This window comes from Pteronotus mesoamericanus, unplaced genomic scaffold (genome assembly GCF_021234165.1).
Source record: "Pteronotus mesoamericanus isolate MK-2021 breed Mesoamerican mustached bat unplaced genomic scaffold, CSHL_Meso_final contig_347, whole genome shotgun sequence".
Lineage (NCBI taxonomy): Eukaryota > Metazoa > Chordata > Mammalia > Chiroptera > Mormoopidae > Pteronotus > Pteronotus mesoamericanus.
In genome coordinates, this window is record NW_026555137.1 from 225,330 (window position 1) to 252,699 (window position 27,370).

At 59.6% G+C, this 27,370-nt stretch overlaps 1 protein-coding gene and 1 non-coding gene across 2 annotated transcripts in view; both read left to right on the forward strand.

The window, feature by feature from the left end:
• Positions 1-647: 647 nt before the first annotated feature.
• Positions 648-27,370, forward strand: part of KDM5B (lysine demethylase 5B) — a 47,717-nt gene continuing 20,994 nt past the window's right edge. The window contains exons 1-11 of the mRNA XM_054576511.1: positions 648-948; positions 12,369-12,446; positions 13,914-14,036; positions 14,745-14,915; positions 19,973-20,107; positions 21,694-21,790; positions 23,029-23,138; positions 23,456-23,614; positions 24,008-24,127; positions 25,585-25,743; positions 26,863-27,044. Of these exons, the coding sequence (XP_054432486.1) occupies positions 745-948; positions 12,369-12,446; positions 13,914-14,036; positions 14,745-14,915; positions 19,973-20,107; positions 21,694-21,790; positions 23,029-23,138; positions 23,456-23,614; positions 24,008-24,127; positions 25,585-25,743; positions 26,863-27,044 (1,538 nt within the window). The 5' untranslated portion in view covers positions 648-744. The remainder of the gene's footprint in view (positions 949-12,368; positions 12,447-13,913; positions 14,037-14,744; positions 14,916-19,972; positions 20,108-21,693; positions 21,791-23,028; positions 23,139-23,455; positions 23,615-24,007; positions 24,128-25,584; positions 25,744-26,862; positions 27,045-27,370) is intronic.
• LOC129073100 (small nucleolar RNA SNORA11) lies at positions 19,340-19,467 on the forward strand. Its single transcript, XR_008529409.1, has one exon. It is a non-coding gene; the product is annotated as a small nucleolar RNA SNORA11 (small nucleolar RNA).

Consider the following 27,370-nt stretch of genomic DNA (forward strand, 5'->3'; position numbering starts at 1 on the left):
CTCCCTTCCCCTAAGGAATGACGGCCCCGCGGCCTTGCTTTAGGGTCTCCCCCTCACGTGGCTGGGGGACCCCCTTGCCCTGCAACGCCCCTGCCTTGCGTCGTAGAGGCTGCATCTCTAGCGCGTTAGTCGGGCCTGTGGTTCCTTCGCCCTGTGCCTGGAGAGCCTTCTCTGTGACATGGTCACAGGGGGACGTGCTTCGCGTGGCCTGCGCAGCAGCCCCAAGATTAACCATGGACGCTTAGGTAGGTGCCCAGGACAGGCCAGTGCTCCGCCGTGGCTGCGCCCGCACGTCCCACGACCGCTTTCTCGCCTCGGTGCTGCAGCCACGGGGAGCCGGTGCCTTCTCGGCCCTGGGGACCCCTGGGGGTGCGCTGCCCCCGCGGGGACGTAGGACTGCGCGCGCGACACCCCGGGCGGAGTGCGACCCGGGTCCCCTCGGACCTGGGGCTGGGAGTAAACGGCCCGGGCTGGCCGGCTCGCGGGGCCGCAGGGTCGAGTCCAGCCCCGCGCAGGCCCGCCCTCCGGTTCGGGGGCGGCGGGTGGGGGCGGGGCGGGACTCCTTTTCCTGCCGCGGCGGCGGAGGCACACGGCGTGGCTGCGCAGACGCCGTCGTCGCCGTCCGCGGAGGAGGAGGAGGAGGAGGAGGAGGAAGGCTGAGGCGCCCGAGGAAGGCTGAGGAGCCCGGGTGCTGTCGCTGCCTGCAGCCCGGAGCGCCGTCCTCGTCCCCGCCCGAGCCCGGCGATGGATCCGGTCGCCGCGCCGCCTCCCGGCCCGCGCCCCGCGCCGCCGCTCGGGGGCCCCGGCCCGCTGGGCGAGTTCCTGCCGCCGCCCGAGTGTCCGGTGTTCGAGCCCAGTTGGGAGGAGTTCGCCGACCCGTTCGCTTTCATCCACAAGATCCGGCCCATCGCCGAGCAGACGGGCATCTGTAAGGTGCGGCCGCCCCCGGTGAGTCAAGCGGGCGCGGGGCCGCGGGGTCGGAACGGGCGGTGGCGGGGTCCGTCCGGCCCGGCGGCGCGGAGGGGCCGGGCCGGCGCGGCGGGGCCGGGCGGGCGGCTGCGGGGCGGTCGCGGCGCGGGTGCGGGACGGCGGCCGGGCGGGCGGCCGGAGTTGTCGTGCGCGCAGCAAAGTTTCAATATGGCGGCGGCGCCGGGTCCTTTGTGTGGCGGGGCCGGGCGGCCTCACCTGGGCGCCGCGCGCTGCGGGCCGGGCCCGGCGGGGCGGCGGGGCGGCCGGGGGCGGCAGCGGGAGCGGGAGGCGCGGGCTGGGCGGCGGTGGGCGGGGGCGACGTCCGGCGGGACGACCTCGGAGGCGGGGGCCCGGGGCCGCGGCGCCGTCGCCCCCCGCGGGCGGCGTGGGGGCGGGGTGGGGGCTCCCGAAACGGTCCCCAACGGCTCCAACGTCCGCGGAGGAAAGCGCCCGCCGGGCCGTGCCCGGCCACCTGCGGGCGGGGGAGACGCGTCGGCCTGACGGCAGTTGGACGGCCGGGACCGTTGGGACGGCGTTTAACTGCCGCTGCGACCGCCGCCGACGCGTCGTCCCCGCCCCCGGCCCCGCGCGGCCCCCCGCGCCCCCCTCTGGGGCGCCTCTGCCGCGACCTTCGTGGCGGCGGGGATTCCCTGAGGCGAGCCTCCGCCTCGGGGGAGCCGTTTTGCGGGGCTTCCTCAGCGAGAGCCCGCGCCCCGCGCCCACAGCGCCGACGCTGGGCTGAGTTTGGCCGGACAAGTTTGACAACGGCCGTGACACGCGCTCAGGAAGTCGGCGGCCGGCAGGATAGGGGCTCGGAAGTGGGCCGCGGAGGCGCGTCGTCTCGGGGACCCGCACGCGCCGGCCGGGCTGTGCCGGTCTCCGGCCGAGGACGGCGCCGTGGGTCGGACGTTCGGTTCGGCCCGGGCGCGCGGTACCGGCTCCCTTGTAGATGTCGGTCTCCGCGGGCGGCGGCGGATTCCTGCGAGGGAGCAGCCCCGCGGCCCGCACGGCCGCTGCCGGGCTCGCCGCCTCCTTTGTCCGCGGACTCCGGGGCCCAGGGGACGGGAAGCGGCCGCTGAAGTCGCAGCTCCGCGGGGAGAAGGGTCTTCTCGGAACAAAGGCGCCGGCGGCGGGTGGGAGCCGCTCCCCCGGGGGCGGTGGCGAACAAGTGGTGCGGGTCCCGTCCGCGGGTCCGGGCGGCGCGGGGCGGAGGGGGCGTGTGCGGGGGCTTCTGCCCTTTTGTTCTTCGCGTCTTTCCGGCGCCCACACAGCAGCCGCTCCTGCGGGACCGGCCGCGCCGCCTGTGCGACCTGCGGGCGAGGTAGGTCCTAGGATGCGGGGCTAGAGCTGGAGCTCGAGGCAGGGGGACCCTTTGTTCGGAGCCGCCCGCCGGGCACGGTGGCCTGGCTGTGTCCCGAGCTGCTCTTTTCCTTCTCCGTCTGCGTTCTCGTTTTGTTGCCTTTAAAATACAAATGTTCGCTTCCTCCTGGAAGTACTTGGGTGTCCCTGTCGCTCTGTGGTACTTGAAGACGGTTAATTTCTCGGACGTAAAATTTTAGGCAGAAGAGAGTTGGCTGCAGAGTTGGTTATGAGCACCTCCCACGTGGACTGGAGGGGACTTCACGGCCTCGACGGCTCCGTGGCCTGCAAAGGCTTCATGTCGCTCCACAGAGCGCGGGGGTGGAGGGGGATGCGCGTGTCTTCCCGGTGCATCTGGGGCCAGGGTCAGGGTGAGACCCCAGCCAGACGGTCCCTTCTCGGGTCTGCAGTTGGACCCTTTGGTCTCTCTTCGGCCAAAGAGCAAACCCCCCGCGGAGGCGGCGCCGGTCGTCGCGGGGGCGGGGGGTGGGGTGGGGGTGGGTGGCCGCTGGTCACGCTCCCTCCTCTGGTCTGGCCCAGCGGGATGCCCGGTGTTTGCCCCACGTTTTTCTCTGGTGGCGATTCTCTGACCAACTTAAATCCTTAGCGTTTGGAGAAAAACTTAGCAGGAACACTCTCGAACGAAGGAAGAGCCTGTCGTTACTTTTTAAGCAGCAGCAGCGTTGAGCTGCGTAACTCTCATGTGCCGTACAGTCGGTCGGCTTTTCAGAGTCGGGCGACCGTTGTCACAGGCAGAGAAGCCCCGCGTCCCCCTGTAAGCGCCTCTGGAAGAGGAGCCAGCGTAGGACGACGCAGCTCAGGAGGAGCTGCACCCCCTCCCCTCCCCGTGCTCTGTGGGCGGCTGGCGTGAGCCCCCGTACCGGCTGGAAGGTGGCCGCCCTCGCTGTGGCCTTCGAGTGGGTGTTCACTTAAACTCGACTTGGTTGGGGTCCGCGGCGGCCGCAGGTGTGTTGCCGGGCTGTGCCCCTGTGGACAACTGGCCAACGGAGCAGGCACACACCCCGGCCGGGAGTCGAACCGCGGCCTTGTGGTCCGTGGGCCGCGCTCGGTCCTCTGAGCCACACCAGCCAGGGCTGGTGTTTTTTTTTTTTCTTTTTTCTTTTTTTTTCTTTTTTTTTTTTTTTTCTCAGAATGAGATGTTCTTTGTAGGTGGTGCTGATACTCCTGTCCTAAGTGGCAAAGGTCGTGGTCAACCTCACAAGGTTGGAACCAATGCTGCCAGTCTGCTCCTTTCAGAAACTCCCGCTGAGTGGTACCACTTGAAGAGGAACCCCCGGAGGCACAGGAGGGAGCCCCTGGGCTGAGCTGCGGACCCCCATTGCCCTTAGGTTCCTGAAACTTTGAGAAACTGGTAACTATTTTAGAACCTTGAGTTGTGAGAAGCTTGTTTTAGACCCAACAGTTGTGGGCGGCCAAACAAAGATTTCTCAAGCATTTTATTAACGGCTGTTTCCTAATACGGGGTTAGAGAGGAAAATGAGGTGCTACCTTTGTGCACTCCTAAAATGTTTCTTTTTCTGTCATTATTAGACGAGTTCTATGGTGAGTTTGCTTTTTTATACTTCCAAGTTTATGCACCAGGCCAATGAGGAAAAGCTGTTTCTGGGGCAGTAAGTCTTTTATGCTCTGTAATTACGTTGGGAACAAAGCAGGGGGACTTGATTTAATGCATTCTTGTAAGTCCTGTTTTCAAAAACATTCAAATCTCTAATTGTAGACCCTTTCTCTTTTTTAAATTTATTTTTATTTTAAGAGAGGGAAAGGGAGGAACACCAATGTGTGAGAGACGTGGTTGCCTCTCGCACACCCCCAAACCGGGACCCTGGGGAACCCCAGGCTGCGGCCCCAGCCAGCGTGGAACCTGGAACGGGCACCCTCCCTGCCTGCAGGCCGGCCCTCAGGCTGCTGACAACCCCGCCAGCAGCGGGCCCCTACCTTCAGGCGTGGCCTGGAATCCTGGAATCCTCCATAGGATCATCGGCTTTGTTTATTTTTTCAACATTTGAGCTGCTTTTGTGGATTGTAAGAGTAGTTAACTTTGTTTTGTCAAAGCCGTCACTTCCAGGGTGTGTAGTAAAACATATTTTATTATGAAAATACTGAAGCAGGCACATAAAGAATACAGTCTCTCGGGCCGTTTTCCTGGACAGGAGAGGAGAGAGCGGAGCAGCAACACTGACGTGGGGAGCGGAGAGGGCAGCCTTGCCGCCGCCTCTCGGGGTGAGGCGCCCATCCTTCAGCAGGGCCCGTCGGAGGAGGCCGGGTTCGCGCCTCCCAGTCTCGCTGAGTGGCCGTGGTGCGCAGCGGGCGGAGCCTGTGGGGGCCGCAGTGTCTTCAGGCTGGGCGCTGCGTGCGGAGCCGGTGGGCAGGCGGAGGGCCTTCTCCATCCTCCGCTATTACTGGTCCCTTTTCCTCTCTGCCAGACTGTCTCAGCGGGGCAGAGCCGGGAGCCAGGGGTAACCAAGAAACAGAATGAGGTCCGTTTCTGGACAAGGCCTTAGACGGGGGTCAGGTCCTTAGGGTCACTTGTCCGTGCAAACCGGTGGTTTGACCTTCAGTCCGGAGGGCGCAGTTTCTGCTTCAGCAGAATTGCCCTTTCACGTATTTGTGGGATCGAATGCTCAAAATGCGCCATTTGAAAGCCAGGTCATTGACAAATATCTTCTGTCAACAACCCCTTAAAAATCTAAGAGCCCTTTCCCCAAAATAACAGCTTTGTTTCTCAGATGGGAGGCCCGTTCTGTGCTGCCAGGCAGAGGCTCACAAACAGACCGCTTTTTAGAACTTGTTGATTACATTTCACTGGGTAATCTGTTATTTTACAACAGATGTAAAATTTCAGGACTATTTTGCAGGGATAAAAAATAAGCTTTATCGAGGAGATAGTGTGTGAATTTTCATGTATTTTTAAAAGTCAGCTTCTCTTATGTAGAAGAAGGAGTTACTGTTTCTAGATGTAAAAAAAAAGTGGGTAGAATCTTGAATCTAATTCCATCATGACCTTGGACAAGTGAGCCTTCTCCTCCGCTATCAGGGCATCTGACACGGGCCTCGGACTGCTGTCCAGAGTAGTTAATTGATGGCTTGCAAGGAGCTTAGACCCCAAAGCTCATTTGTTTGCAGGTCAGAAGAGTCGGGACAGACGGAGTGAGGCAGGGGTTAGTGGCAGGGGTCGGTGTCACGTACGTGTCCCTCACTTTCCCCTTTAGTGAATGGGTTTGTAGAAAGAGGCAGTTGAAAAATCAAAAGGCCACCCAGCATCAAAACTAGAATATACAGAAGGTAATTCTTCACTTCGTTTAGGTGAAGCTTTTCCATAGCTGGGTGTTTTTTAAAACTAGTGGGATAGAACGTGTTTTCCAGGCAGAGCTGCTGTAAATTTCAGGAAACTCGCAGGTCCACATCTGTTGCGCGTGTTCTGCGCAGGGCGTGTGTACAGGCAGGTTCCCGTCGTCCCCATTCTTGCCCGGCAGGCAGGTCAATCGATTGCGCTTTCATTATTTCCCTTGTAAAATGGGAGAAAGTGGAAGAGGCAGTATGGGAGATGTTTACTTTGACCCCCAGGACAGAGCCCGGTTATATTCTTGGCTGACAAACTTTAAAAATAATAGATTTCATTAGAACTCCCATGTGATCGTACACATCTGGATTCTCCGGTGTTTTGTTCAAATATGTCCTCGGTTATTGGAGCTCCTAACATTGCCTCACAGGTGGTGGGCCCTGTGCAGATGTATCTCTAGAGTGTGGTTTTTGCTTTTGTCCTGATCGCGCAGTGCTGCGTTCCAGGTGTATTAAAGCACCCGTCCAGGGGTGTGCTCGCCGAGTTTTAGGTACTGGATGCTGTGCTCTCCGGGCAGGGAGGTGCCCTGATGAGGAAGGCGGTTTTCCCGGGGCGGCGAGGCCCGCGCGCTGTGCTCTGGGGGTGCCGGCCCCTGCGATTTCCCGGAGCGTGGGAGACCTGGCTGCGCGATTTGTGGTCGTGGGGACTGCGTTCACGCTCTTCCCCTAAAAAAGAAAACACACACACACACACACACACACACCCCACCCCCACCCACCCCCCCTTTGAATGTTCAGTATTTTAGTTGGGAATCTGCAGCCAGGTGAAGCTCTTGTCTTCCCAGCCACGTATGCTTTGTGTGTGGCTGCAGGTAGACTTTTGTGTTAACTCTTGCCATTTCACCAGCTTGACCAAACTGTAACATTCAGAGAACTAAAATTTAAAAACCGAGTGTGTTCTGAGCACGGGGTCAGAGGTTTTCTTAAGCACGTGTCCCTGCGAGGCCTGTGGGCTGCAGGCTGCAGGTGCCAGAGCGTTGCCGTTTCACTGTCCTCTCCGGACTCCAGAAGCGGAGAACAGATCCCGGCCGAGGCTGCAGAGCTACAAGGCCTTTCAGTCGGGACCCTCCAGTTTTCTGTGTGGTTGTACCCGCGCATCGTTGGGCAGCCTTTAAACCCAGAGGTACCGTCTGGTCCCTGCCAGTGCCGCCTGGAGGGAAGCGATGGGGAGCAGGGTCTCCTGGGATTGGTGCCGGTGGTCTCTCCTCACGCGTGGTCAAGGGTGAGGGGGTGGGGGAGCTCTGCCGAGAGAGTGTTTGGGATATAACTTTGGTTCCGTGACATTCCGGGAGTTCCAAGCTTTCCTGCCTCCCAGCGCGGCTCTTACCCAGCATCAGGGTGCGTTCTGGACACATGGAGAACAGCCCGCAGACCCCCCGGGGAGGCTGGCATCAGGGATCTGTGCAGGGTGCGGGTTGCGGGCTTTAGGAAATGGGACTTGGTGGCAGCCCAGTCTTCTGGGTTCTGCGTCTGCTTTGTTTCACTGCTAACTCTGTGGCTTTTTCCAGGTTCCATTTGCCAAATACGCCTTTCTGTTATATGATAGGCGATTGCACATCAAGATTCTTTGAGGGGGACAGGGTCTAGGATTTGAGTTAGGATCCAACGTAATTTGGTTTTGGAGGTGGATTGGTATTAGAGAATAGAGACTTCATGGAAAGAACAGAAGGGTAGGAATCAAAACATTTGGCTTCTGGCGCATGTCCTTTTTCCCCACTAAAGCATGACAACCTTGGCGATACGGAAACGGCTGAGAGACGTTCAGTGGCGTCTGAGCTGTCACAGCTTTGAAAGGGCAGGCGGGGAGCTGCCCACCGTGGCGTTTTCCTGCCTCAGGCAGGGGTCTGCGCTGGGGGGCCCCTGCAGGGACCGGCGGTCAGGGCTCTGCGGGGCCCCCGCCTCCTTGGGGCCGCCCAGGCGCAGCGGCAGCGGCGCTCGGGAGTGGGGGCGTGGCCAGGCCCGGCCCGCGCCCGGGTCTTCTGTCTGTCCAGGGTGTTCAGTGCCGCGGCTCGTTCCCTTCATGCGTCAACGTGGAGGAGCTCAGCCGTTCCAGGCACTTGGTCGTTGCCTGATTCCTTTGTATGGAAACTCCTGGCTCATCGATTTCACTGACCACAGTGGGGCCTGAGCGTCTGGATTTTACGTAGCTCCTCTGGTCATTAGGCAGCTGAACTGGAAGGAGCGCCCTACCCGGGGGCTCCGAGTTGGCGGACGTTCTCCGCTGTGCCTCAGGGGACCAGGGGAGCCCTTTTTCGCCAGGCTCTGGCAAATGAAAGGAGCCGAGTCCTTCAGGTTGGTTGTGGTTTCCGTTCAGACATGTATTGAAAGCCTCGTGCTCAGATTCTAGGGTTTTAGAAGTGAATTAAACAGCTTTGACCTACGAGAGCTCCGTGTACTGGTGAGAGATCCGCAACGAGGTGGTCTAGAACGTGTGCAGGCAGCGGGAGGCGTGCGTGGGCGCTGGCGAGGCCTCGGGGGTGGAGCGTGAGGGGGGGCTGCGGGGAGGGTCCGGGCGAGGGAGGAACGGGAGTGCGGGGTGAGGAGGAGGGTCGTGTCGGCCCCCCAGAGGCACGCGTTTTAGGGATGGGAGAGGGTCAGGCGGCTGGCGGCTGCGGGAACAGTGCCGGGAGGCCGTGGAGGAAAAGGCAGGCTGGGCCCTTCCCGGCCGGTGCGGCTCTGTGGCTGAGCGCCGGCCTTCGGGCCAAGGGGTCTCGCCCGTTCGGTTCCCAGTCAGGGCACGTGCCTGGGCTGCGGGCCAGGCCCCCGCTTGGGGGCGCGCGAGAGGCAGCCACACACGGCTGTTCCTCTCCCTTTCTCCCTTCCCCTCTAAAAATAAACAAAATCTTTTTTAAAAAGCAGGTTTGTTGAGAGCCCGCATTTAATACTGTCTGATTTTATGATGCCAATTTTCTTCGTCTCAACTCTAGACACAGCTCCGAAATGCCCTGGGCAAGACCTGCCAGAGCAGGTGACAGACGAGCCTTTCGGGGTTTGTCCCGTGCGCATCCGGCAGCCGTTCAGACGGGACCGGTTGTGTTGGGCTGCGACTTCCCTGTGTGTGAAGTTCGAGTGGCTTCTCTTTTCAGTCAAATTGATCGTTAAATGTGGCAATAAACCTGAAACGAATAAGGCAGTCCATAGTGCTCTCCGTACAACACACAGCACGGTCTGAGGCGTTTCGGGGTGAACGCACTTCAGTGTCTTTGGAGGCAGGACCTGCTTCCCACCACCCTAACCTGGCTGTGCCCGCGGGTGGCTCATCCTTTCCTTTCAGACAGGAGACCCAGCCCCTGGGCGAGGGCAGAGCCCCATCGGCCGGCCTGGCAGGTTGCCCGTGTGCCTGTGGGACAGGCCCCGGCGGGGGCTGGGGGTGGGGGCGGCTTCCTGGCAGCGCCGGTGCCGCTTCACGCTTCCGCCTTTGACTCCACATGTGGCCGTGGAGTCATGCGTGTTCTGAGATCACTTGCGCTTCGTGTGTTAGACGTGACGCTACTGCACCTCAGCTGCAGCAGGATTAAATAGCTGTTATGTGTCTGTATCTAGTAAGATGAGTGGCTTACTGTTTACTTTTTTCTTTTTTCAGTACAGTTGCAAACGTGTCCTTAAATGGAGCGCGAGCAAAACAAAAACTGTTTGGGGTCTCCTCTGAGGCTTCAGGTGGTTCGCAGTGTCCCTCCCGTCCCCTTCCTGGCACTGGTTTGGAACCTCCGGGGGCGACTGGCTTGTGAGTGTTCGGCTCCAGCAGGGCCGTGAGGTCAGGATGGGGCGTTGGACCCCCACCCTCCGTGCCCTGGTCGCTGGGGTGCGGCTGCGGGAAGGTCGAGGGGCAGCATCCACCCTCTCTCCTCGCCTGCCCCTGACAGATGGCTTTTGGAACTTTCCTGAAGTATGTAATCTTTTCGCCACAGCCTCAGTTTTCTAACAGAAGTCGCTTGCCCTGGCCTGCGTGGTTAGTCGGTTGGGTGTCACCCAGCAAACTGCAAGGTCGCTGGTTTGGTCGGGGCACACGCCGGGGTCGGTTGCGGGCCAGGCCCCCAGTGGGGGTGCGCTGGGGGCGCGCGAGGTGCAGCAGAGCAGCGTTCCTCTCTGGCATGGAGGTTCCTCTCCCTCTCTTTCTCTCCCCCCTGCCCCTCTCTCGAATAAGTAAAGTAAATTTTTTTTTAAAGAAAAGAAATTGTCTTTTTGTCCTGGATACTAGGAATGAAAGGAAGCAGCCAGACCTCTTAGGAGATCATTTCTTTGGGGACAGACGGCGGCAGTGCAGCCGTGCGCTTGCGACCGGGCTTGGCGTGGGGGCTGCGGCGGCGGCGGCGGCTGCCCCGGGAGGCGCGGCGAGTGCCTTGAAGGGAGTGGTGTGTTCCTGCTGCCTTTGATCGGGCCCTCGTGCTGTCGCGGGGGTGGGGGGGGGCCCCGACTGCGAGGGACAGGCTGGCGCCCAGAGGCCCGGGGCCCTGCGGGAGCCAGGGGAGCGTGTGGCAAAGGCCTCAGCTTGTCCCTTCCCTGTGGCTTCTAGAGGGCGAACAGTCCTCTTTCCCCGATAGCCAGTGATGCCCCACAAGTGGAGGGAGGCCTTTTGGGCCTCGTTTTGTCATTTTTTTATCAAGTTTTGTTACACTTGATGAACCAGTATTGTCAGCGCAGTCTATATACTTTATCCCCACATTCTTGGTTTTTACTGCCGTCCCTCCTTTCCGGTCAGGATCTCACGCAGGACGCCACGTGGACGCAGGGGCCTTGTGTGTTCTGGCCCTTCTCAGCTGTGACAGCGTCTCAGACTGGTCCCTGTTCTTGATGACCCTGGCAGTTTAGAGGAGTGGGACTGGGGATTTTACGGGATGTCCTCCTGGAATCCGTCTGTCGTTTCTCTCGCGGTGAGACTGGCTGTGTGAGCAGCGGGTCGGTGTCTTTGTGGGGACGACCGGCTGTCCTTGCGCGCCCTCCTGCTGTGTGGCGGGGGGTCTGCACGCGCCCACGGTGGGCGTCTGTGCCCTTGGGGGAGAGGCCCTGTGCCGCGCGGTGTGAGCCTCGGCTGGTACAGCGGCCCCTCCCTCTACCTTGTGACTTCACTGAACAGTTGTTCTCTTTGTTTACAAAGTCCTGTTTGGTGATGGGCAAATTTGTAGGAGCCAGAGCTTTTGATTTTACAGTTTTTACTCTTAGCTTTGTAGAGACATTGGAAATTAACTTGCCTAATTAGAATTTTTACTTGTTCAGTAACAGTCATTGGACACACCAGTAGCGCCGTTTTATGAAGGTAGTTGTAGTTTTAGTTCCTCTTGAAAACCATCCCAGCCCTGGCCGGTGGCTCTGGGCCGGAGCCTTGTCCCTGCACCAAAGGGTCACGGGGCCGCGCTCACCAGGGCGTGTGCGGGGTTGTGCGTTCCCGCGGGAGGCGGCCATCGATGAGTGTCCCTCCCTCCCTCCTTCTTCCTCTCTCTCTGAAACCAGGAAGCACATCCTCCGGTGAGGATTTAAAAACTCCACACATCATTTCACACTTAGGTGTAGCTGGCATCTGTCCCTGGAGCCAGCTGAAGCCACCCCCTTAGGTGGCCCGCAGGCGGCGGCGACCGCGGGGCGAGGGTGACGTCTCCCCTGCGGTGACGAGACGGAAATGCGACCCTTGCGTGAGGCTTCTGTGGCTGGCGCACCGGCGTTTTGTTTAACAAATGAGGGTAGAAAGGGAAATACCGAGGAAGTGTCAATACAGTGGAATACCAGATATTCGCGGCATAGTTAGCAAAAGACAATTTTTTTTTTTTGATTTAAAGACTAAATTTTTTTTGGTTTGGTTTTTTTTGGTTTATTATGAAGATAAACATTTCAGAAAAAATACTAAATTTTTTTGAGCATTTACTTTTGTAAATGCCAGGCACAGGTCTAAAGGCTTTACCTGTGTTACTTGATACAAGCCTCATACCTTTCCCTAAGTTTTAGGTGTCCCTGGGGCAGGGAATGGCCAGGTAACCAAGTCGCAGGGTAGTCAGGCTGGGAGCCTGGCGGGCGTTCTCCACGCGCATCGTGCGCTTCGAAAATGAGCGTCGGAGAGACAACGGGAAACATGGGAGCCCGTTAACCTGTGTTGAAACTGCTGTGATGAAAAGCGCTCGTTGGCAACTAGGGCTCGGCCGGATGGACGATCCTCACAGCTGCGGGCGGGGGCGGGGCAGAGGCCTGGGGGGGGTCGTTGGTCTTTGCAGTTCAGCTGCTAGAACTTAATGTAATAAATTGTTACTTTTGCTTTACCATAAAAGCCCCTGATACTTGTAACTTCCGTTCTTCCCATAGTCCTAAAGGGAGCTGTCGTTTGTTTATACTTCCCAAATCCCGGTCTCCTGCCTCACGGGCGTTGCGCCCTCGTTCTGGGCTGCATGTGGGCTGCTGACTTCGGAGGCGCCCGCGGTTAGGAGAAGGGTCCGCAGCGGTGCGCCTGGGTCTGCCGCCTGGGTCTGGGCAGGTGTCCTCAGGGCATCCGCTGGGGCTGTTACATTGATCAGGAAGTAGCGTTTTAAATTGTATCTTACATTAAATTGTATCTTACATGCGGTTAAACTTTAAATTGTAGTTAAAACTGTGCTCTCTTTTGTGTGACTTCTAGAGATAACAGGGTTGTAACTTGAAACAATTTTTAGAAGGTCAGGCTTCTAAATTCCGCTAATGAAAGCTTTTCTCTTCCCCAGGACTGGCAGCCTCCGTTCGCGTGCGACGTGGACAAGCTTCACTTCACCCCGCGCATCCAGAGGCTCAATGAACTGGAGGTAACGCCTCAGCTGCGGCCCCGGGGCCTGAGTCCCAGGGGGCTTGCCTGGAGATGCTCCGGCCAAACCTAGTGGCTTTAAGGGAGACTGCAGCCCGGCCAGCAGTCGGTTGTCAGGGTAACATGCACGGCAGCGGGGCCTTTGCAGCGACCCGTGTTCCACTACAAAACACGGATTTTTGTCACTCGTCCGCCTGGTCCTTCATTTAAATCCTTCTGCATTTAGGTGACAGGCGCTAGGTTTCAGGTTCTGAGAGGGTGCACCGGGAGAACCGTACAAAGGAAGCGCCTCGGCTCTGACTTGCTTCCGACACCTGCCCTCCGTCCAGGCCCAGTGACACTGTCTTTCCCCAGGGGGGCGAGCGGGGCTCTCCAGAGAGGGGTTGTGTCCGCCCAGGCCCTGGCTGCAGGCCCGGGCGCGGTGGCGTGGGCGGAGACTGGTCACCGCGGTGCTGCGCTGGTCCGGTTCTGCATCGAACCGGACCACGCGTGGGTTTTCTGTACTAAGCAAACCTTCCTAACTTAAAGGGAGCCAGCGTCCACTGGAATTTTGTGGGTGCTGGTGCTGGTGGTGCAGGCCATGTATTTTCAAGTTGAGCTTGAAAGATAGTTGATAGGCACTCACTTTGAGGTCTTTTTCTTTTTTTAAGATTTTATTTATTTAGTGTTAGAGAGAGGAGAAGAGAGGAATAAAGAGAAGAGAAACATTGATCGGTTGCCTCCCGCACGCCCAGCCGGGGGCCTGGTCAGTAACCCAGGCCGGTGCCCTGACTGGGAATCCAGCCGGCGACCTTCGGTCGACGCCCAGCCCGCGGAGCCACCAGCCAGGGCCGCTTGGAGGTCCTGGAAGGTGGTTGGAAACCTCGGAACGTTGCTCTCAGTTCTGGCTTTGTGCGAATTAAAACTTCTAAAACTGACTGACATTTTCCAAGGAAGGGGGGGAATGACACACAAAAATTTTAAACTTGTGAACAACAGTGATAATCTGTTCGAGGGATAACATCTAAGAAAGTGTCCCCGGTTTCCTGTGATCTTCACGGTACCACGAGTTCTTAAAGTCTATATGGAATCAGTATTGTCAGCCTGTTTTCAGTTTTGTGTTCGAGCAGATCAGAAAATTTGTACTTTGAGAGAACAGGCCGAGGGGGCGCATAGACGCTTGCTTGTCACAGCCCGGACCCCAGCCAGTGGCCTAAGGAAGCACCTTTCCGCGCGCCGGTCATGTCCCGGGGGGGGCGGGCGCGGGGCCGGTGGTCAGGCTCTGTGCTAGTGCACGTTAGGGCTGGAATAGAAGCTTCGTTAATATTTAATTCCCTTACCAGCTCTATTTTGTATATTTTTGGCAGTTTATTGAATTCAGAAGTGGTGTTGCACTGACAGTAAATACCGTAAACGTGAAAATAGCACGTGCACAGGTCACAGGCAGGAGGTTTAGAGCAAAGGTGGGACACAGCTCTCTGTCATTTAGGCTCAGACGCGCGTGAAGCTGAACTTCCTGGACCAGATTGCGAAGTACTGGGAGTTGCAGGGCAGCACCCTGAAAATCCCCCACGTGGAGCGGAGGATCTTGGACTTGTTTCAGCTGAACAAGGTGAGGCTGGCGCCCCTCCCCCAACACACAGGGGTCCCCCGGGCCGCAGGGGCGCGGCCGCCTTGGCCTCACACGCACCTGATGGCTTGCAACGTGGAAGGCGGGACTTCTCCACCCAGTGGAGCTCCCGGGGCTCTGCCTTCCCAGGGTGAAAGCCGCATCTTGCGAAATACTTTGCTGCCGCCTGTTTTTTTTAACTTCACAACGGTCCCGCGAGGCCCTCGTTGCTACTGTATTACAGGCAAGGCCGCTGAGGCTCAGGAGGAAGCTGACTACGCGTCAGCCCGGGGCGTAACCCCCCACGTCCAGGTTCACGTCAGCCCAGAGTCCCCGTCCTTCCCCCTGGACGCACTGCCTGCCGCCACTTCTGCTTCGTAGTGTGTGGCGGTTTTTTAAGGTTCCCTGATTCGGCCCCCTTTATAAAGAGATTTAATTGTTAATTTAGTTCTTCCTTCCAGAAAACCTTGACTGCTTTGTTTGGGGGGGCGGGGCACAAAACGTTTATGGACTGTGCTGTCAAAAGCAATGTTTTAATTTTCTCGCCTAAAAATGATAGGTATATGTATTTTCTTTTGGCCTAGAAAAAATGTTTTTAAAAGGTTACCTTAGCCAAGAGCATTTGTTTTTGAAGTTATACCTGAGCCCAGGACGATCAGAAGTGGTTTCCATATAGGTTTCTCCAGTTTCTTTTGCTATTTCATTTAACAGTTAGTTGCAGAAGAAGGTGGATTTGCAGCTGTTTGCAAGGACAGAAAATGGACCAAAATTGCCACCAAGATGGGGTTTGCTCCCGGCAAAGCTGTGGGCTCCCACATCAGAGGGCACTACGAGCGGATCCTCAACCCCTACAACCTGTTCCTGTCGGGAGACAGCCTGAGGGTGAGTGTCGGGCTCGGCCTGCTTCCACGTGCGGGCGGCGGGCGCCTGGCCGCTACGAGATGACGAGGCCGTGGCTGTGCGTGGGCGACGTCGTTTGTGAGGCTTGGTTTTGTGCATTGTCCTTCTATTTATCCTTCCAGTGTTTTTGTTGTTCCATTTTGAGAACATCTGTTCCTAGAGGTTGGTTTTGGGGGTGAGTGAGGTTGTAGAAACAGCCTTGGCTGCCAACGCTGAAGTGTACGTCAGCCTGGCTGCGCACGTCTCTCCCCTGACGGGAGGGGGGCTGGTGCCTCCTGGTCACGCTCGGGCCGTGGCACTCGCCTGCGCCTCGCGTGCGCTCCCGGTTGTCCTGCGGAAGCTCGGCGTGCGCAGGGACAGGGCGGCCTGGCCGCGGGGGGGGTGGGGGGCGGCAGAGCTCTCCAAGGCGGTTCTCAGAGGCAGCGCTGGCAGAGGCAGCGGCAGCGGCAGGGGGAGGGGCGCCGGAACACAGGACTAGCGCTGGGTACTGACTGTCCCTCCGCTGACGGTTCCTGTGTCGCTGACGGTTCCTGTGTAACGGTGATTGTTTCCTTGCAGGGGTGGTGGTGGCCCAGTTATCGAGGTGAAAATTGATGTTCTAATTAAAGTGAAACAGTAGTATCAAAACTCCCACTTCAGGCTCTGGTAGGAAAGAACGACACGCGTGATCCTTTCACGCTCAGCGCAGTGGGCCCTGCGGTGGCCAGGCCACCGCGGCGCTGCAGGGGCCGGGGGCCGCGGCGGCCAGAGCCCTGTCCCGGGACGGGCCTCGGCCTGCCTGACCCCCTGAGCTCGCCTTTCAGCCCAGGAGAGCAGGGCCGCGCTGACGTGCGGAGAGTGGCCGGGGGTGTGCGCACGTGCGTGTGTCAAGGGTGCAGGAGCCCATGGGCGGAACTTGTCAGAACCTCACACGTGGGACCCCTCGCCTCTGTTGCACGGTCAGATCTAGATGGTTGCACACAGCAGGTTTCCCCTTGGTAGCCGTCCTGTCTCGCCGTGGCCGTGACGGTGACGACGGGAAAGGGGAGCCTGTCTGCTTTAAGGGCTCAGTGCTCAGAAACACCCTCCGTGGTGACGGGGCGGCGTGTGGCCGAGGACATGCTGTGCAGACGCCGTGTCTGCAGCGCACACGCGGGTCTGTCACGAGGCCTGCAGGGGCCGAGCACGTTTTAGGCGTCGCTACGTATTCAGTGCAGGAAATTTAAAACCGAAGGGAAGCACGATGACAAGAAAGTTGCTTCTAGTTCTCCCGCCTGTTTTCTCCCAAGGCTGTTGTTAGGCATACGCGCACGAGCGCGTGTTTCTCCCACAGGTGCTGCGTTCTGCTTTTTTCCTACTTAACACGTCATGAGCGTTTTCAATGTCATTGAATGGTTTTGAACTCTAGTTTTAATGACTCTATGGCGTTTTACTTTCATAGCCATATCTTGATTTGGTCTTTTGTATTGTTGAATGTTTAGATTGGCTTCAATAATTTTTTATTATAAAAATACTGTGATGGGTATTCTTTTACATAAATTTTTATGTTTCTTATTTTTGAAAATAATTTTTAGGGGAAATGAGCATTGAAGTATATACATTTTTAAAAAGAACAAAAAATAAGCTCTGGCTGGTGCGGCTCGGTGGATTGAGCGCCGGCCTGTGAACCAGAGGTCGCCGGTTCGATTCCCTGTCAGGGCACACGCCTGGGTTGTGGGCCTGGTGTCCAGCGGGGGGTGCGCGAGAGGAGCTGATGGATGTGGCTCTCACACACCGATGTTTCTCTCCCTCTTCCTCCCTCCCTTCTCTCTAAAAATAAATAAAAAATATTTTTTTCAAAAAGAAAAATAACACTGAGATATCCACTACACACCTATCAGAAAAGGGTCAAGATCCGGAGCGTTGGTAACACAAATGTGCGAGGATGTGGAGGGATGGGGACCCCCCCGCACCCCCTCCCCCGGCCTGGGGTTGGCGGGGGCGCAGCGTTGTGGCGCCTGAGAAAAGGAAACACGCGGCAGCATGTGATCTGGCGCTGTGCTCCCTCGCGTCCGCCCAAAGGGGTCGAACGCTCACGTCCCCGCAGAAACCTGCACGTGGGTGTTCACAGAAGCTTTGTTCTTAGTTGCCGAAACTCGAAAGCCACCAAGGTGCCCTTCAGTTAGTGGGTGGACGCACACACACTGAGGTCCATCCAGTGAAGCAGTAAAAAGGAGTGAGCCCTCGAGCCGGGGAAGGACACGGGGGCCTTGAACGTTTGCAACCAAGTGAAAGAAGACAGTCCCGGGAAGCCTGTCTGCACGGCTGCCGGCCGGGGGGGGGGGGGCAGGGGGGCGGTGCCGGAAGGACTGCCCCGCCCGTGCCTGTCTGTCTGTCGTGCCGCAGGAGCACGCCCTCGGCCCCCAGACCCCGGGCGGCGCGGGTGAGTCACGCAGGCGCTGCGGGCAGGAGGTGCGGGGTGACCGCCGGCCCTTCCTCTCGGCTGTGCCGTGGGCCTACAACTTCAGGAGAAGATGAGCCCCAGCAGGAAGCGAGAAAATGCGGCCGGCGCACGAGGAAGGCGGCGTGGGGGCAGGGGGGCGGCCCTGGCGCGCGGGGACCGTGGGAGGAGGCGCGCGCGGCACCTGGGCGCTGCCGGGGAGGGGTCGCCGTGGCCCTGTGGGGAGGGTGACGTCCTGACTCCGCGCCGTCGCTGCCGTTCAGTCCCAGCCTCTCAAGTAAAGGCGAAGCGCGCGGGAGTCCGTCTGCGGTGAGCTCGGCTCTGCGCCGTCCTCAGGCGTGCGCTGCGGGCACAGTTGCCGCGCTGCGTGTGCGGCCTGAAGAGCCTCCGAGCTGGATCCCACGCCGGGCCTCTGAAGTCCTTGTAAAACGAGGTGGACGGAGGTTACGGAACCTTCCAGGCTAATGGCAGATAGGGTTACGCACATACTCTCTGAATTTCTGACTGTGCATGTAATAAAATCTCTGATCCAGCTCCATGTGTATTTGTGCAAATCACACATGCTTTTGGGTCTCGAATAGTGGACTCATTCACTACGTGGAAGAGGGTGACTTCGATGGTGGATGGCTTTGATCCCCGCCTGGTGCTCGCATCGAACACGCGTGGGCTCGGCAGAGCACGGGCTGCCGCGGGGAGGGTGGCCGTCCGCTCCGCGTGGCTCTGCGCCGCCCGGCCCAGGGCGCAGGTGCCGGGGTGGCCCGCGTGGCACGTCCCAGCCGTGGCCGGGGCCTCCGAGGCCCAGAGTCAGTCGGGTGGTCGGAGTCGGACGAGCCCCGTTCACAGCGCGTCCCCCCTCCTGGGTGGTAGAAGTGGAGGGCGCCTCCCTGGGCGGCCCCTCCCGCCCCCTCACCGGCCGCCCTGCGACGCGTGCCTCTCAAGCTCCCGCCGCCACTCACTCCTTCCACCTCTGTAACTAAGCAAAGAGTGAATAAATACCTGAATAGATAGATAGGTTTTCTTAGATGGCTGCTGGGTGGTGGTTTCGATTTGTTTCCATTTGTTTGTCCTTCCCCGCTGTTCTCAAGGTTCTCTCTGCAAATGTTTTGAGGAAGGAGCCAGTCTTGTCGGTCAGGGCCTGTGGAGCCGACTTCTGGGAGGCTGTTGTTTCGGTGCAGCGCGTCCCCGGTGCAGGCGGCGTATGTAACGCGCCCCCCCCCCCCGCCCCGTCGGTGCGGCTCGGGGCTGAGCGCCCGCCTGCAAACCAGAGGTCGCCGGTCGATTCCCAGTCAGGGCACAGGCCTGGGCTGCGGGCCAGGTCCCAGGAGGCGGCGCACGAGAGGCAAACGCACGTGGATGTTTCTCTCCCTTTCTCCCTCCCTCCCTCTGTAAAAATAAATAAAATCTTTAAAACATACATAAGCCTGTCAGTGGTTACATTTTGGAATCTGCTTTTAAAAATGCTTCCTCGATGCTCGTGGGTTTGCTTGTGGCGGGTGGAAGTTCACACGAGGTTGGATGTCACTGCTGTACCGGCGTTAAACACCCTCTTTCATCTTGTTTAGAATCAAACTGAAAAGAAAAACCAAAGCAAGAAAGCGCGGGGGCCTCCTGTCGGGCTGCGGGGGCCCCGTGCGGGGCCTGGGCCCTGTGAGTCAGGCTTCGCAGGACGCGTGAGCCCGGGGCCGCGTGCTCAGTGTAGGTGGCACCTGTCAGTGGCAGGCAAGAGGACTGTACAATTTAAGACGCCTGTTTGGGTCTATTTTATTAATCTAAACACTTCTAAAAGAAAGAAGAGCTGTTTTCAACATGGAAAGTTTTTACGGGAACCTCTAAGGCACCTCTCTGACGGTTTGGGCCTTTGCTTGACAATCGCAAAGCGGGGACCGTTGCAGCTGATCGGGGAGGCCTGGAGCCTGCCGTGGTCTCTTACAACCCGATGGCATTAGTGAACCAAAGCAACACCGTTCACTCGTTCAGAGAATGGCAGGGGGTGTGCTCAGAGCAGGGAGCCCAAAGAAATGGCCCCCCGTTTACAACACACCCAACAGGAACATGGGGCCATTGTCCCGGGGGCCCAGAGCCCGTGCCCCTCCTACGAACAGGCGCCCTACACGTGTGTCCCCGGCAGCCTCCCCTGCGGCCGCGCAGGGCCAGGGGCACAGGGTCCCCTGCTGGACGAGCAGCCCTGGCTGGGGAGGCCCAGTGGGCTGGGCATCGCCTGCAGCCGAAGGGTCGCCAGTTCAGTACCTACCTGCTCGGGGCCGCGGCCTGGGCTGCGGGCCAGGTCCCCAGCTGGGGCCGGGCGAGAGGCAACCATTGCTATTTCTCTCACATTGGTGCTTCTCTTCCTCCCTCCTTTACCTTCTCTAGATAAAGAAATAAAGTATTTTAAAAACATGGGAAGAAAAGCTGCTGTATTTAGTGGGGGGGGCAGGTGCCACCTAGAACCTGTTGTGCGTGTGTGTATGATGAACAGCTGCAAAGTTGTCTTTGTGTTTAGATTTTAAAAATCGCAGATGTGTTATGTATGAACATGAATGTTGGCTTTTAGAAATGCAGTGAAATTTCCTGTTATTGCAAAGAGGGACGAGTCACCAGAACCCTTCTGTTTTGTTTGTAGTGCCTGCAGAAGCCGCACCTGGCCACCGACACGAAGGACAAGGAGTACAAGCCCCACGACATCCCCCAGCGGCAGTCGGTGCCGCCCTCGGAGACGTGCCCGCCCGCCCGCCGAGCCAAGCGCATGAGAGCCGAGGTGCGCGCCCCCGCCTCGCTCGCCCCGCGGGCCCTCGCGCCTGCACCAGCGCCTGGGTTGGAGGGGGGGGCGTGCCGCTGGCGGCCGAGGGGGCCGAGAACGCGCCCCCGGCTCACGGCCCGGGCCCACGGCCGCCTCGCTGCCGGCAGGGGTCCATGGGGCGCGGCTGGGTTTGCCGCTGCCTGTCGTCCCCTGAGGCTGCTCGCTGAGGAGCGGGGCCGGGAGAGGGGAAGCTGGGGGGTGTTTGCTGAAACGAAATTGTTTTAAACAGAGAAGTTAGAAGATGGTGAAAGCTGTTTTTCTCAGGTTTCTCCAAAGGAGGGCAGCACCTCCGGAAAACGTTGAGGCTGAGACAAAAGAGTTAGGCAGCCCTGGGGGTGGGGCGAACAGAAGAGATGAGGTGGAAGTTGGAGGGAGGCCAGACCGGGGCCTGCGGGGCTGGCGGGGAGGCGGCCTGCTGTGCGTGGGGCTCCTCGGTGCGGGGCGGCCGGGGAGGCGCGCCGTGCGCTGCGCCCCGACCGGTGCCGAGGCGGTGGGACCCCGCCCGGGCGCTGCTGGGGGAGCGGGGGCGCAGCCCGTGGTCGCCGCTGGGGCCGCCTCTGGGTGTTGAGCGATGGCTGGTAAGGGGGAAAACTACGAGCCGCTTCGGGTTCCGAGGAAGGGGATGGATACGAGAAGAGAACTGTTTCTCACTTGGGTGCATTGGCGCTAGGAAAGGACGCAGCGGCTGCGTCTTCTGACTGGAGACGCCTCAGAGTCGGGGACACGGCTGCCGGGAGCCGGTTGGTTAGGGTGCTCAGGTCCCAGTGTGACTGGTCTGGAGCCGCTCTGGGGTGAGCGCATCTTGGCCGTTCGGTGGTTCAGACGCGCCCCGGTCCTGGGTCTGCGCTCGCGCCGCGCGGCGGTGCTGGCCGGGGCCGGGAAGAGCCTGGCGGCCCCGGACGCCCTGAGCGCGCACGCGTGAGCGGCGGAGAGCGACAGGTCTGGTTCCAGAAACACTCCAGCGGCACAGACCACACGTGCTGTTGGGCGTTCCCAACGAGGGTTAGGACTCGAAGAAATGATGTCCACTCGAAGCGGAAAAGAACTCGTGAAGGACGAGGGTGGTGCTGAGGGCGTCCTGCGCAGGGCGGCCGTGCCAGGGGGTCGCTGACCGTGCAGCGAAAGAACTACAAGGACGTGATCGTGGCGGCGCGTTTGACACGCACCGGCCGCCTGCGGCGGGGGCTCGCGGCCCCAACAGGCGTGCCGGGCTGTGGCGTGCGCCCATGGGGACCGAGGCGGGGACTGGGGCAACGGGGCTGCGCCGAGTCTGGGTGGTGAGACCCCCTGTCATCTGTCCCCGATCCTTCCGCTTTTCCCTGTGTTCCGACCCGTCGAAGTGCGGGGCGCTCTGGTAGCTTCTAGGCTTCCTCGCCCGCCCCCTGAACAGTAGTGCTCTGAGGGTAGAGCCGAGAGGAGGATGTTTCGAACGCCCTATGAATCGGGATGGGCATAGGATTACAGTCCCCTTGAGATTCCAGTGGGACTTCAGGAGATTTGTTTTTCAAGAAAATAACTTATGTACGTGACAACTTTTTTTTAAGGCCATGAACATTAAGATAGAACCAGAAGAGACAACGGAAGCCAGGACTCATAACCTCAGACGTCGGATGGGCTGCCCGGCTCCAAAGTATGAAAATGGTAAGAAAGTTTATCTGCACATAGGGAGGTAGCAAAAAGTAAACAAGTAGAAACAATGATTTGTTTGCTAATTAAGAAAAGACTGGAGCACCTGTTATCTTGGGCCTTGAGAAATAAAATCATCAGAGGTCGACCAGCAGGGGAGGGAAGTGGCGCGTAGGCGCGGCGGGCGTGCGCTGGAGCCTCTGAGCCGCCGCTCACTAGCCGCTCGGTTGAAATACGGTTTGGGAGCGTTCGCTGCAAAGCAGTGGTTGCTGAGGAGCAGCGGAGCCCTCGCCTGGCCGTCCGACGGGTCCGTCCGGGGGCGGCCAGCAGACCTGCTTCCGAGAAGGGGGCTGGGCCTGTCTGGCCTCGGCCCAGTGCTGGTCAGAGGGAGGCCGGGGCTCGGAGGGCAAGCCCTGCCTCCTGCGTAGGCAGGACCCCCGGGCGCTGGTTCCTAGTGACTGGTGAGTGGCCGAAGGCGGCCCAGCGTGACGGGAAGTGACTTCAGAAGGCAGGGATCGCGTCCCCGCTCGGCCACGTCCGAGCTGGTTGTGTGCCTTAGATTCCTTGACAACCTTTAATGTCCTTTTCCTTATCTTTGAAATGGGTTTATTGCAAGGGATTAAGTAATGGACGGGAAGCATCCAGCGGAAGGCCGGCCACAGGGTCGTTCGTCCGCTGGCACCCGCAGCCCAGCCCCCGGCCTTGGAGCCGGGCAGCAGGAGGGGAGCGGCCGCGTGCCTGGCCTGGCCTGGCCTGGCCTGGCGTCAGGGTCCCGCCGGGCCTGATGGGGCGCTCCCAGGCGGGGCCGGCGACGGGCGCGCCTCAGTGTACGTTCTGCTTTTTTTAAAAATTTTTCGTGGGACGTTGGTTGATAACATGATACAGGTTTCCAGCGCACGGTTCGTTGGGACATCATCTGTACACTGTGCTGTGTGCCCACCACCCCAGGTCTCTCTCCGTCGCCACTTACCCCCCTTTACCCACTTCCGGCCCCCCCCCCCCCCCCCCGTATATAACGTTGCTCTAAAAGCGTGCAGACCTGAGCGGCACCCTCCGAAGTGCGCGCCTGCGCCCGGCATTTAAATGGGGTGAGAGCTGGCGCTTTATCATGAAGGGACCTGCTGAACATAGTGGCCCTGGGTGCTCCCGCCGCTGAAGTGGGAAGGAGCCTGGAAGCGTGTCCTGTGGCGGGGGGGGTGAGGGGACTAGCCGCAGGCAGCGCGGAAAGAGCTAACTGGGATCCCCTTTTGCAGAGAAAGAGCTGAAGACCTTCGTCAAGCAGGAGCCCGTCGAGAAGAACGAGCGCGTCGCGGAAAGCGAGCGGGAGAAGCCCAGGAGCCGACCGAAGAGAGCCGCCAGCGCCGTGAGTGCGCGTGCGCCGGCCTGCGGCGGGGGGCGCGGGGGGCACGGCCGCGTCTGCGCTCTGGCGGCCGCCGTTGTGGGTCCAGCCGGATACAACTGCTCACGCGCCACCGGCCCACCTCCCGATGAGCGGGAGGCTGGAACAGAAACCACGCTGATGCTCCCGGCTCTGCAGCCGGGACGGGGAAGGGAAGAAGGGGAGGAGTGGGGGGCCGGGCGGGGGGCCGGGCCCTCGCCTCCTCCAGCCCGTGCCGAGCACAGCGCAGGCTCCGCCGGGCGCTCGTGACCCTTTGTTCTCTGCCCGTGTGGGGGCTGCAGGTGGACCTGTACGTCTGCCTCTTGTGTGGCAGCGGCAGCGACGAGGACCGGCTGCTCTTGTGCGACGGGTGTGATGACAGCTACCACACCTTCTGCTTGGTCCCGCCCCTGCACGATGTTCCCAAGGGAGACTGGAGGTGTCCCAAGTGTTTGGCTCAGGTGAGACCCAGCAGCCGGGGCGACGTCGGTACGTGTGGGGCTGCTCGCAGCCTGTGGGTTTGCTCTCGGGGCTTGGTCCCCATGAGGCGAGGCCCTCGGCACGGGGGGGGCGCGGGCCAGGAATTCTCTCTGCGCTGAGGACACCGCGGTGTGCTCTGCAGAAGTTCTGGAACATGAGATGACTTTAAAAATGAAAGGGTTATTTTAGACTCCACAGATAACCGTCGTTGATATTTTGATGTATAGTCATCCAGATTTTTTCCTATTTTAAGTGAATGGAATTGTACTACATAAGCAATTCTAGTCATCTGCTTTTTTTATATGCATGTTTTCCTCTGTGTAGTTTGCGTGTATATATCACACACACACACAAATCCCCCGTTCCTCGCACAGGAGTGCAGCAAGCCTCAGGAGGCATTTGGCTTTGAGCAAGCAGCCCGGGACTACACCCTCCGAACTTTTGGGGAAATGGCAGACGCGTTCAAGTCTGATTACTTCAACATGCCCGTCCACGTATGTACATACGTACTGCTTTGATTGAGGATTTTAATGACTTTGGGAGAAAGGCGGGTCTGGAGAGGAAGTTGAGATGGTGGTCACCTCTGACAGTCACCGCCGTGCACGGCAAAACCTTCCATTTGTTTAGTGCTGTTAAAATCCGCCGACACTTCAAAATGCAGCCTCGTTTTTCATTTGATTTCTCCAGAAACAGGCTTCTCCTCGCAGGCCGCACAGCAGCAGTGTGCGGAGTGCGCGGCAGCCCTTCCAGCTGCGCAGACGCAATTCAAAGGGACCCTCACGGAGACCCTTGAACGGCCCCGGGTGTCCCTGAGCGTGCTGCGCGGCGGGGACACACTCACACTGTTGCACAGTTGTGAATTACTCGCGTTCTCTCTGCTCCCTGAGAAGCTTGGCGTGTTCCGCCGGGCATTTAACCGTCACCCCGTGAGAACGCCCGCGTCTGAACGGTTTTGCCCTTAATCCCGGACCCGTCAGCTGTGTTTTTTCTCCCCCCTACGGAAGTGCTGCCGCAAACACTTCCTGCTCCTTGCACTTTCTGGCTGGGTGAGGTTCTCGGGGGGATTGCTGAGCTCGGGGGGGGAGCGTCCATTTTCTCCCGGCCTGTTTGTTGTATCCCTTTTGGTGCCCCCCGGTGTTTGGGGTGACCTCCTTTTCCCTGACTTCAGTAGCATTGGCTGTCCAGTTACTCCAAATGTATGTTTGTTTAATGGGATCCTAAGTGCAGATTGTACTCTGTTCGACTTTTCCATTCCCTTGACCCTCTGAGCGTCGTGTTATCTCCCCTGTGTTTGCCTGGCGAGTCCTGGTGGCTTGTACGTGACCGTTTCCATCTCTGGTTGGCTGTTTAGTTTACGTGAAAGATGCGGACTTTGTGGGATGGGCATGTGTGTGACTTGCTCCTGGACTCAAGTCAGATGAAACACAGGTCCCATGTGTGCGTCTGGGCGCCTTGTATACCGAACGAGAGACTGTGCTCTCGTTCACGGGCTGCACCGCCTTGTCCTGCGGTTGCCCCTTCGTCCTCAGCCAGGCCTAGTGTCGGATCAGGAGGGGGACTCGGCCACTGTGCTCGGACACGTGTCGAGGGTGGGCGCCCCCCGGACGCAGAAGCCGTACGTTGGCTCTCTGAGCAGAGCGGCATCTGCGGGTCAGAAGTGCCAGCGCGCCGCTCCCCTGACGCCCTCCGGCAGCAGGGCCCGGCTGCGCTGGGGGGCAGGAGTTCTCTGAGGTTCCTCTCCCAGTTGCTGGATGCCTTTTGGAAAGCGGTGTTCACGGGGGAAGCGCCTGGCGTCACGGGGGGGCGTCCCGGTGGGGGGGCGTCCCGGAATGCCGCTCCGCAGGCACTGCCCTGTGGCTCCTGTCCCTCTGCCCCCGCCGTCGCGTGGGGCGCTGGCAGCTGGTGTCCGAGAAGATGCATTTCTCTCTCTTCCTTACTCTTTTCTTTCCAGATGGTTCCCACAGAACTGGTTGAGAAGGAATTTTGGCGGCTGGTGAGCACCATTGAGGAGGACGTCACCGTCGAGTACGGAGCCGACATCGCCTCGAAGGAGTTTGGCAGCGGCTTCCCTGTCCGCGATGGGAAGGCCAAACTCTCCCCGGAGGAAGAGGTGGGCGCACGGGGGAGACACCTGCGTTCTGAGGGGAGCGGGTGGCGGGTGTGTCCTGGCGTCCTGGGCGTGACCGTGACGCGGCGCTCGCAGCGGCCTCCCGGCAGAGGAGAGACGCAGCCTGGAACTCGGGCTACTCACTCAGTTTCCATCTGGTTGTTTGGAAGTGATTTATGATTGCTTTCAGAAAACCCCTAGTCACAGGATTTTTAATTATTTCAAGGAAAAGTACAAAGAGCCCCCAGGGCAATTCTAGTCGCAGCTGTGCCGCTGCATCGTGACAATGTGGGGAATCGCCCCCCTCCCCGGGCGGTCAGAGTGCTCGTTCTCATTTTTAAAAAGATGTTATTTATCTTCAGAAGGAGGGGAAGGGAGGGACAAAGAGGGAGAGAAATATCGATGAGCAAGAGAAACGTCGATTGGTTGCCTCTCTTGTGCATCCCCGACCGTGGGCCTGCAACCCGGGCCTGCGCCCTGGCTGGGAATCGAACCCCCGAGCCTTTGGCTCGCAGGCCGGTGCTCAGGCCACTGAGCCACGCCAGCCCGCGCCAGACCTGCTGATCTTTGAACTGCTAGGGTGCGAGTCCATGGTCTTCCCTCCTAGTTGACTGCTAGGAAGGCTTCTGTTCGTATCCTGGCCAGAAGCCCAGTGAAAACACGAGGAACCTAACATAGAAACACGGAAGTGCCTAGTGGGCTGTGTGCGGCCTGATGAACTGCCGCGGCCTGGCACACCCGTGTCCCGGCTCCGGAGGAAACGGGACGCCACCACGTTCCCCCAGGAGCCCCCCCCTCTGCCCCCTCTTCCTGGTTGTCCCTGCCTCAGGACAGGGCCCCCCAGGCCCCCAGCCGCGCACTTGTGACGCCGCAGACCTCGCATAAACCGGCTCGTGCCGTCCCCGCTCCTGCCCGGCCACGTGAGCAGGAGGCACGACAGGCCCGTGCTGCACGTGCCCGCGCAGCGTGAACTGCGGAAACGGCGTCGGGGGGGCTTCTCCCTCCCTCCCCCCGACCTGACGCTTTTATTTTGAAGGAACCACCTTCACACGTCTTCTTGAAACAGCTCTGTGCAGTGTTCGCGCGCTCGAGCCTTCACGCTTTTTGCCTCTGCGCTCCTAGGAGTACCTCGACAGCGGCTGGAATTTGAACAACATGCCCGTGATGGAGCAGTCGGTGCTGGCCCACATCACCGCTGACATATGCGGCATGAAGCTGCCCTGGCTGTACGTGGGCATGTGCTTCTCTTCGTTCTGCTGGCACATCGAGGACCACTGGAGCTACTCGATCAACTACCTGCACTGGTGAGGCGCCAGCGCGGGGCGCAGGCCCGCTGTCCTCCCCTCGGCCGGTCGCTCACGCTGGAACAGGCGCCCCAACAGGCTGGGGCCGGGGTGCGCCGGTGCTGCTGGGGTCTCCCCGGGCCCCCGACGTCGTGCGCGCTGTGTTGGGGAGCAGCGCGCGTCCGGGCAGGGGAGGCGGCGTCCATGCGGTTGTCAGGGTTGTCTCGGCTCTCGGAACGGTGACAGCGCCTTGGTCTCCCCGCGGGGACCCCGGTGCCGTCCGGGGGAGGGCGCAGAGCCGGCGCCGTGGCGTCCCTCGGTCTGCGGGGCTCCCTGCGGCGGCGTGT